Source organism: Juglans regia, chromosome 16, assembly GCF_001411555.2.
Source record: "Juglans regia cultivar Chandler chromosome 16, Walnut 2.0, whole genome shotgun sequence".
Classification (NCBI taxonomy): Eukaryota; Viridiplantae; Streptophyta; class Magnoliopsida; order Fagales; family Juglandaceae; genus Juglans; species Juglans regia.
Window position 1 is genome coordinate 2071641 of NC_049916.1, and position 10949 is coordinate 2082589.

General features: G+C 39.9%; 1 protein-coding gene and 1 pseudogene across 1 annotated transcript; one reads left to right on the top strand and one right to left on the bottom strand.

Moving 5' to 3' along the window:
- Positions 1-9507, top strand: LOC118343716 (annotated as a pseudogene).
- A 756-nt stretch (positions 9508-10263) lies between these two features.
- LOC118344868 (extensin-like) lies at positions 10264-10707 on the bottom strand. The gene has a single exon (XM_035686610.1). The coding sequence runs from the start codon at positions 10705-10707 to the stop codon at positions 10264-10266; it is 444 nt and encodes a 147-aa protein (XP_035542503.1).
- Between the last annotated feature and the right edge of the window lie 242 nt (positions 10708-10949).

The following is a 10949-nucleotide window of genomic DNA, read 5'->3' on the forward strand; positions in this document are numbered from 1 at the left end:
AGAAGATCTCAAAAGCCATTGAAAAGAGATAAAACAGTGTTTGTGGTTCAGTGCTTGCACTCCCAAACACGCTTGCTCAACATTCCTCTTCGATTCGTCCATTGAATCCCAAAGCCTTGCCTTCGTTTATTTAAACCAAACAGTTTTTATTCCTAGATTTTGCGTATTGAAGCTCCAGAGTCCTCCGTTCCTTTGAAAATGCGTGTTTAAGGTGACTGAAAAAACCTTCTTTCTCTCTCACTTTCTCGATTTTCTGTCACAGGTTTAATAAGATTTTAACGAAGACCTTTGATTTTGATGAGCGGCGGCTAGGGAGAGTTCTGATACTTATTTTCTGCTGATAATGGCGGGAGACATGGAAGAATCGTATAACTTCAGCTTACAGGTATTCTTTTATCAACAATGAAATAATTTTTAGTTTCTTTTATTGTCAATTACTTGGTGGATCGTTGACATATTGTGTATACGGTTTGTTTACTTGATAATCTGCAATTTGTGTTTGGTAGAACTGTAGGAGAAAAAGAATCGACTCTTTCCTTCCAAATAGATAGATATAAGAAAATTGAACACGTTTGTGTTTTATTAAAAAGGTCACACATTGTATTACAAGAGGAAACCTATTTATACAAATCTAATGTTTACACAAAAAGGCAGTAATTGATTTGCTCTGCTGTACAAGATTACACTAGGCTAAAGTTTAGGTGCTCTGCTGTACAAGTTGACACTAGGCTAAAATTTAGGAGATGAACAGATTTCACTACATGAAGCTTGCATATTTGAGATCACAGTCGAGTGGTGGGATTGATATGTTCATTTATTACCGCCCACAAGATGGTGCTCCCGTCGGCGACACCAATCTTGGAGCGCAGAAGCTGAAATCGCTGGCGTGATTAGGCTTTTGTCATTAAGTCAGCTAGATCATGAGTTGAAACATGAGCTACCTGAAGCAATCCTTTGCTCACATAATCCCGCACAAAATGTAAATCTATGGCAATATGTTTCTTCCGAGAGTGAAGCACCGGATTTAAGCTTAGCTACGTGGCTCCTATATAATCACATAGAAGTTTTGGTGGAAACAAGATTTGAACGCCAAGTTCATGAAAGAGTGATTGAAGCCATGCAAGTTCATACGCGGTACTGGCGAGGGCCTTGTATTCCACTTCGGTTGAGGAGCGAGCCACAACTTGTTGTTTCCGAGTGCACCAAGAGATAGGATTAGGACCAAGGAAGATGATGTACGTAGAGGTAGACGTGCGATCATCAACGTTCCCTGCCCAGTCCGCATCAGAGTAGGCGAGGAGCTGTTTATCATTTAAGGTGAATCCCATGATAAATAGTGTTCTTGAGATAACGGAGTAACCGTTTGACAGCAACCCAGTGAGTTTCAGATGGGCAGTGCATGAACTGAGCAAGTTTATTCACTGGGAAAGCAATATCAGGGCCAGTTAGTGCCAAATACTGAAGAGAACCAATAACACGCTTGTAGGTAGTGCTATCAACAGGACCTGAACCATCATGAAGATGAAGACGTCCTAAAGTAGCTAGGGGGGAAGTGACATCCTTAGCACCATCCATTCAAGTTTTGAGCAAAAGATCTTGCACATATTTGTGCTGTGAGAGAAAGAGCCCGTGCGAAGTAGGGATAACCTCAATGCCCAGAAAAAAATGAAGAGGCCCATGGTCTTTCAGAGAGAATTGAGAGCCAAGCTGCTTGATGATTTTAGAGATGAACACAGAATCATTGCCAGTGAGGACTAAATCATCAACATAAATAAGAAAGTATGCAACAGTTCCGTGATTAGTGTAGATAAACAAGGAGTGATCCGAGGCAGACTTCACAAAACCAATGCCGCATAGACAGTCATAAAGAGCATGATACCAGGCCCTTGGGGCTTGTTTCAGTCCGTAGATGGACTTCTGAAGATGACAAAAATGTTGAGGGTGGGAAGTATCAATAAATCCTGTTGGTGAGCCATGAACACATTCTCAGTGAGAGTGCTGTGAAGAAAGGTGTTGTTAATGTCAAGTTGTCGGAGAGACCAACCTTTCATCACGGGAAGAGATAGGATGATCCAAATGGTAGCAGGCTTCACGATGGGGGAGAATGTTTCTATAAAGTCGAGCCCGGGTCGTTGATGAAATCCTTTGGCAACGAGATGAGCTTTATAGCGATCAATGGACCTGTTAGGCTTATGTTTGATATGGAACACCCATTTGGAGCCAACCAAGTTCTGATTGGATGCAACAGGAACCAGCTTCCATGTGCCATGGCGAACAAGTGCTGTGAATTCCTCACTCATAGCTTGACACCAATGCGGGTCTGTAAGTGCTTGATGAACACTAGTGGGCTCTAAGGATGGTGGTAATGCATGCTTTGTGGTCAGAAATAGGTGCTTGGGTTTGTGAATATTGTTCATGGACCTTCTGACCATGCGCAAAGACTGAGGAGGCCTGGCTTCAGCAACCTGTTCAGGGGCGGAAATAATAGGAGCTTGGGATGTGGGAGCATGCTCAGATGGATGCGAATAAGGGGAAACATTAACACAAGGTTGTGACAGCACCTGTTGAGTAGCTTCATCCAATAGAGGACCCAAGGAAGCCTGACCACCTGATGATTGCTTTGACATATCGGGCATAAGTCGATCAAGAGTTAGAAGCTGAGGTGAGGGGGACACAGGCTGAGAGGAGAGGGAAGGATTAGACATTAAAGTGTGAGGAAAAATATTTTCGCCAAAGCAAACATGGCGAGATAAAAAAATGTGATTAGTGACTGGATCAAGACACTATACGGAGGTGGAGTATCCAACAAAGATGCATGAACGGGATTTTGGATCCAACTTATGTTTTGAATAGGGTTTGAGCCATGGGAAACATTGACAGCCAAAGACCTGGAGCTTGAGATAATTAGGACTGGATCGAAATGGGACTTCAAAAGGTGAGTGAAGAGAATGCAATGGGGTTGGCATACGGTTGATTAAATAGACCGCAGTCTAAAATTCCAAATTCCAGTATGAAGGGGGGAGCTAAGCACGGTGGAGTAATGTCATTCATGTCTCCACTATATGCCCGTGATGGCATTTAACTACTTCATTTTGTTCCGGAGTGTGCGGAGCAGTTGTGAGATGACAAATACCATGTTGGCTAAGATAGCCTTTAAGTGCGACAAACTCACCCCCGTTATCTGAGTATAGATGTTTGAGGGGTAAAGAAAATTGTTTCTCAAGAATTGCCTTGAGTTGAGGAAAAATGGTGGAGACTTCAGATTTTTGTTTCATAGGAAAGTACCAGCAATATTTCATAAAATGATCAACAAATAAAATATAGTAGCGGTAGCCTTCAAGAGATGTATGTGGAGATGGACCCCAGACATCTGTGAACATATATTCAAGAGGCGAGGAACTAGAAATGCTAGATAAATGGAAAGGAAGTTTGTGACTTTTATTGATTGAACATGAGGAACATAGTGAATGAGCAGTACATTTATTAGCTGGTAATTGAAACATTTTTATCAAATGATGGACAAGTTTCCAAGAGGGATGACCCAATCGATTATGCCAAATATCTAAAGACACACATTCAGTGGTGAAGGCTTCCTTCGTAGCACCAACATTGCAAGATGAAACTGGAATTGTGTAGATGCCATTATCACATTTGCCTTGCATTAGTGTCGCCCCCGATGTCGGATCCTTCACAAGAAAATGGTAGGGGTGAAATTCAATAACAATATTATTAGTGTTAGTAAATTCATGAATTGAGATTAAATTCTTGTGAATGGCAGGTACACAAAAAGTGTTGGTGAGAGCAATGGTGCGAGTAGGAAGCTGAAAGTTCCCAGTACCAACATGAGAAATTGCCAAACCCGATCCGTCCCCAATGATGACCTCGTCAGTTCCATCATACTCGGAGTGGATGGAGAGCTTGGACATATCAGAGGTGATATGATGAGAGGCACCAGAGTCAACCACCCATGGTTTGTCTGTGGAAGTAGCAGCACAGTTAGCATTTGGAGAGGTTGTGTTCCAGAATTTCTTACATTGGCGAGCTGTGTGACCAGGTATAGCATAGAACTGACAGATCACAGAGGGTTTGGTGGAAGACTGAGAACAGTTTTGAGACTGGGAAGAACGTTGATTTGGCCGAGAGGTGTTGCTCCTGTGAGTTTTGCCTCGATGAGATGAGGTTTGAGGGACCGTTTTCTGATGGTAGTTGGCTGTTGCAATAGTGCTCTGCTGCAACGTCTCAAGGCGTTTGAGATAAGTTTCATGACTGACTAGCAGATCATGAAGTTCTTCGAACGTGAGGGGAGTCTCTCTGGTTCGAATTGGAGCAGCGATGTCACAAAATTCAGATCCCAAGCCATTGAGGATGTAGAGCGTGAGATCATCATTTGTGAGGGGAGAATCCACTAGTGCCAGTTCATCTGCAGTGCATTTGACTTGCTGGAGGTATTCAGTGACGGTCTTGGAACCACGATTCAAGGAAGTAAGTTGATCCTTGAGTTGCATGACTCTCGTGCAAGAGCAATTTGCATAGAGACTGGTCAGTTTAAGCCAGGCCTCTCTTGAAGTGCCAGAGGCAGCAATCAAGGGCATAATACTTTCTGACACAGAGGCAAAAATGCCATTGAGCAAGAGTTTGTCTTGACGGATCCAGCGACTGCGAGCAACAATAGCATCAGCAGTTGGGTTAGTCCCAAGTGTAGGACATGGATGGGATCCATTAATAATAGCATCAGCAGTTGGGTTAGTCCCAAGTGTAGGACATGGATGGGATCCATTAATAAAACCCTGAAGGTCATACCCAATGACAAGGGAGTCAAACTGGGCATGCCATGCAGGAAAGTTGGAGGATGTCAGCTTGTAGGGCAGCTGATTATGGGCGTTGATGGCAATGATAGTATTTTCTGGTGGATGAGTGGAAGTGTTCATCTATTAATAGATACTTCGTTTGTATCCATGGTGAGTACTCTACTTGTAACTGGCCTTCTGTGACTGTGAGTGTCTGGCCTTCACTGTAAATCAATTTCTAAAAAGTGTAAAAAGTCTCTACCTTCTCGGTCACTGAATTGCATATCTTAGCCGTATGTTTTCCTGATTCAATAGAGAACATAGGATCGAGTTTACATTATATCATGGAACCTTTTGGTCCGTTCTTTAAACTAAATCAAAGAATGTAATTGCTTGGCATTTACAATTTTCAATCTATATCTTTACTTCACAATAATTGTGCTTGGCCTTATAATCATGATGAAGCCAAGCACTCCAGTGATCCACTGTATAGGATATGCTGATATATATATATATATTTTTATATCATCTTCTTTCTCTTTTTCCACCAAAGCATTTGGAAATTTCGTATAAGTGCAAAGCTGGCTGAATTGAAAATTATAGTTCTAATTATTCCTTTATTTGGCTACTTGTCAAAAAACAAAAAACTGGGTTTGTTTTTTTGCAATTATACTCTCTCTAACAGTTTTTTTTTTTTTTTTTAACATACATAGGCAGATCCTCTACACTCTGGTTCCATATCATTGGAAGGTTTGAAAACAAAGCCTTATCTTGGGAGAGGAGGTCGTCTTTCTCATATAACAGGTACCATGAAGAGGTTGACAAATGCTCTAAACCAGGTTCAGTTATCGAGAAGAAAGCTTATTTTGAAGCTCATTTCAAGAAGAAGGCTCTTCTTCATCCAAATTCATCTGAGTTCCATAGTGAGAAAGAGTATCAAACTAGTGAGAATGATGTCTTCAAGGGCAGGGAAGAATTTCAGGAGGTAAGTGAAGTTATCCATTATGCTCACTTTGATGAGGGCCCTGAAGGTTCTGCATATCAAGGAGAGTAAGTGACAGGATGCAAAATGGAAAATTTGAAGGTTTTGTTCTCTGTCCCTCAGATGGAATCTGCTTCGAACAGTGCTGATGTTTTGGTAGATGGTGTTGCTGAAGATGTTAATGCTGAGGAAATACATCAAACTGAAGCTGGGTGTGACGAGCTTCTTTTAGTTGAGGCTGAATCAGATATAAATGGGCGTGAAATTTTTCTTTCCGTTAATAAAGAACCAGAGATGGACGTAAATCATAATCTTGATGATGATGCTGTAAATGCTGATGAATCCTCTAAAGCCATGGTTAATGACAAATCAGTTAATGGTGATTTGTTACAAAAAGGCATTGATCCAGCCCCCAAGAATGAACCCTCTGTGAAAGCTAACAAAACTAGCTTGGAGCGCTGGCAACATCCTTCTCTGAAGGTGTAGATTTACAAGAATATTTTCATAATTAAATCTTGCATTTCTTCATCTAGAGTTCCTTGTCTTTCAAAAGCAATCACTGGATGGTCAATAGCAAGTCACAAGCTGTAATAAAGAAAACTATAGTGGCATCTGGAGAGATGCTCTGGAGATATTTCTTATTTTCAAGTTAGCATCAGACTGTTGCATGCACGTACTTAAGCCCTTTTCCATCTATTTTACCATATACCTTGACTCCTTGATTTTCTCACTCTAGTTGAGGGCTGCAACGGAAACCGGACCTTTCAAGCCCAGAGTGAAGTCTCAGACCAATCCTGCTCGAGTCCTGACAGACATTTCCAAAACTACTTCTAAAGATCCTGCAAAGAGTCCTAGTAGAAGAGAAAGAGAGAGTACCCTAAGAACAAGTACAGAAAAGAGTTCAATAAAAACTGACATTAGAACTACGCGTACTGTACAGAGAACTCCAATCTTAGAGGTAAGCTTTGACAATGCCCATAGAGAAATCAATTCAAGGCATTTTATCCACAATAGTCTTAACCATTTTGATTGTTCATACAGTAGGATTCATCAGCATTCTTCTATTGTTTATTATTCTTGGTCTTTTTTACTTATCAAAAAAATTAGTCTTGGTCTTTTTTACAGGATTCTAGAAATCAGAAGGCAAAGTTTGTGCGTGACAATAAAAGGTACTTATAATTCTCATGAGTGAAAACCTATATGGTTTACTGATTCGAACCTCAAGTTTGATTCTTTTCTTGTTGCAGTGGTGAAAAAGAGTCAATGAGAATGAAAGCCGGTGAATCACAACCCTCTTCATTGAAGGCTGAAACAAGAAGATATCAACCACTACACAGGTTTATTGGCAATATCATAAGCGATTTTCTTATCATTTTATCATTTTACCTTATGAAATTTCATGTAATCTTCGTTATAGGCTTAGTTGTACTGTGAATTCGACCAAGGTGGATACAAGCTCAAGTGCTGCAGTTTTCAGTTTCAAAAGCAATGAACGCGCAGAAAGGAGGAAAGAGGTAAATGAGAATGCTGTAAATTTGATTCTTATTTTCTTTGATTTTAGGGAGTAGATTTAAATAGCTTACTCTTCTGTGACTCATCTGATTCAGTTCTATACGGAGTTGCAGCAAAAAATGCACGCCAAGGAGGCTGAGATGAATCAGATGCAAGTGAGAAGGCAGGTAAATGGGATTATTTAATTGATATTTTTTGTTACTAAATAAATTAATCCATTAATTTCACTGCTTGCTGATATAATTTATATTATTTTGATGCTGTCTTGGCGTGCTGGAGAATGACACTATTAGTTAAATTGTAATGAAGGCTCTAATACTGCTGGTTGGAGACTTGTGATGCTTGATCATATGATTAGTCGATGAGAATTCTCAAATATGTCTGTTCCTTTCTTTTCCCTTTTCTTTTTCATTTGATGTTATTAAAAACATTTCCAAATTTTCAACTTGAAAAAAAAAGACCTTGTTTTTTTTCTTCTAGTTCGTCGTTTCTTCAACAAGGATGAAGCAGATATGGATCGAATAGCATCCTTTTTTTTTTTTTTGAATGGTATCCATCTTAATCGAGTATGTCACTATAATTGTAGATCTTCACCAATCATGAAGCCATTAGAAACTTAATGGCTTCAGTTATTGTCATTGCAGGAAAAGACAGAAGCCGAGATAAAACAATTCCGGAGAAGCCTAAACTTCAAAGCAACACCCATGCCTTCTTTTTATCATGTAGCTGTACCACCAGGGTCCGATGGGAAGAAGGTAAACTCTGCTTCAAATTTGTTTACCCATACCCAGTTTGCATTTTGATGTAATGTGTATGTGTCTGTCTCTGTCTCTCTCACACAATTGGCTTTCAGCTAATGGTTATAATTTCAAAGAGTTCTAACATTACTCATTTAATGGGATTTCCGTAATTATCCGACAGGGATCACATGACAATGGACATTTGCGAAACAATAGGAAGCTTTAAGAATCTATTGGGAACCAAAAGTGGAGCTTTATTTTTTATTTTTTTGGGTTGAAAGGGGGGATACCTGAAATGATAACTGATTACAATGAAAGAACTTGGAGAACATCTAGAGAAATAAAATATATGACTGACAATATCATCTCTGCGTGCCAATATCATTCTCACTGCACTCTCTGTGCTTGACTTGCTTTTTCTTTTTTGTTTTGAAGAATCATTTTCCAGTGTTGGCTCTGTGTCCTATATTTTGGAATGGTTTCTTCAGTCAATTATGGATGTTCTTTCATTACAGCAAAAGTATTTGGTTTTATAAATGATGAGCCTTTTAGCTTTAACTCGGCAACAAATAAAGCCAAAATTATGTTGATGTTGGAAGACATTTTTATTTCTCAGGCACTGTCAAGTAACAACAAAATCAATAAAGCACGAGATAAGTCAACAAATCCAGGGAGCAGGGCTGCTGACAGATCAAAATCATGTTTGAAAGAAGGAAGTGATCAAGCCTCCTCTACCAATGAATCTGTGAACACAACTGAACGAACCGATGCCTTAGAGAAGACCAACTGCCCAACAGGTGAGCACTCTGGAGGCAGTGCAAGCTCTCAAACTTTACCTACCAACCAAAGCTGCTTCCTTGAAGTTGGGGTGGAAAATAAGGTCGTAAGAAGAAAAGAACGAGAAAAGGAGAGGGATACTAGCATGTATAAGCATTGTGTATCAGAAATCCATAAGGTGATGAAAGGCCAAAGAGCCGAGGGGAAGCAAAAAGTGGGAGCTCAGAGAAGTAGCAATGAGATGGCAAGGAAGGAAATGAAAAGCAGTTCTGGATTGGGTAATCTGGTTGTTGGTGTTGCCTCTTGAACAAAGATGCCTCTTCTTCCCATACATGTTCTCCGCACCTAGCTACCATTGCGAAAATGTTTGGAATCGCATGTTTGCCACCATGCAAAATCAATAAAAAGCGCAAAGTGACCTCAAGCTATCAGCTAAGAGGCATGCATCCATAGCAAAGATTTGAGAAATCATGAAAACCGAATGTTGAGGTTAGCATTTCCCTACACCAGTATCACTTCCGTTATTCATGTATGCGAAATCTGACTTTACATGTAGTTCGAATAGGTAATTATGGTGAAATTGTTTGTAGGATATCTTAAGATCACAAGACCAATATCTCTTGCCACCATATACGAGGAAAAGTTTCAGTACCAACCCTTAACTTATTTAAATTATTATCATTAATAAGAGAGATTGTTCTTATTTAGAGCTTTTTATTCTTTTAACAAAAATATAAGATTTATATCTACGGTTGCCTATTAATGCCAAGTTGTTAGCCACTTTGAAGCCTTAGGTGTGGGTCTCTAGAAAAATTTTTACTGCTATCATTTAGGAAATCTATCATTTCTCATCCACTGAAGGGTGGGTTTTGAAATCGCATTGCAGTTAATTTCCTGGGAAATTGACGCGCAAAGTCTCCCCTTGGAGAGCATTAACAGAGAAATCGAAATTGTTTCATTTAATCCAGCAAGGATTATTCACATCTGACATTTGCTAATTGAATCAAGACTTTTGGTAGAGGTGAATATTTAGAATATTATGAATATATTCTAAGTATGAGAATATTCTAAATTTGAATTTCATCTAAATAATGAGAGGAAAAACAAGGGAAAAATAAACAGAAAAAAAAAATGTAATGAGAATCATTACTCAATCACAATGATTTCGTGTGGCTCTTACTTTTCAACCCTTTGTTCAGTAAAACACAGGGCATGTAATCAGTGGTCGTAAAATACCAATCAAATCATAAAAGAGTGAGTACAGAACCGGAAAAAGTAGACAAAAGTTATATAGGAATAAAAAAGCATTTTCCTTTTTGTAACCAAACAAAAAAGTCAAGCACTTGGGTCATCCTCCTCCTCCGAAGTCCTTCTCAGACTTATGATCAACCATTGTTTCACATTTCTGCAACTGAACACAGCATGAATATCTCCGCTCAAACTGACTACAAATCAAAATGTTCACTTAAAGTACATAGAAAGGAAAGATAGAAACAGAGACAAGAAGATAATTAGCTACGGCGATGATGATGATGAGTATTGAGCGAATTCCAAGAGTGGTTGCTGCAGAGTTGTCGGTCTGATGAAGTGGTTTTCCGGAGTAGTAAGGGAAGTAGGGTAATATGGGGTCAGGAGGGGGAGGGGAACCAAGTGAATTGCCATAGGGTGGTGGAGAGGAATATGGTACGTATCCTGCCGGTGTAGGGTTGTATCCAGCTGGAGGTGGGTATGACACAACCTGGGATGGTGGCGGAGGCGGCTGTGTTGTGATTATCGGAGTGCCGGAGCCAATGGGCGGCGGATAACACGGATACGGGCACACTTCATCAGGCCTTGTCATTCCCAAAAAATTCAGAAACATTAGGATCAAGAAGAGCGTCGAGAGAATTTGGCCAGACTTTTCAGCCATGGCATGAGGAAGATGGTAGCTAGGAGGAACTAGGAAGGGAAAGAAAGGGTTTGGAAAGGAAAAGAGGTGGGCGAGTGTTATGGAGGGTTTAAGCGATTAGAATAATTAATGTAGCTTTTGTCACGAGCCATGACAACTTTTAGGAAAAAAAAGAAAAGTAAAGTAAAAAAGGGCTAAACGATAAAAATATGAGTGAAAAGCAAGTTCTAGCTACTTTCCAACGTCTCCATCCCATCACAATT

Excerpts from the sequence above, each read along its gene's own strand:
- LOC118344868 (XM_035686610.1), bottom strand. The coding sequence starts at position 10,707 with ATGGCTGAAAAGTCTGGCCAAATTCTCTCGACGCTCTTCTTGATCCTA.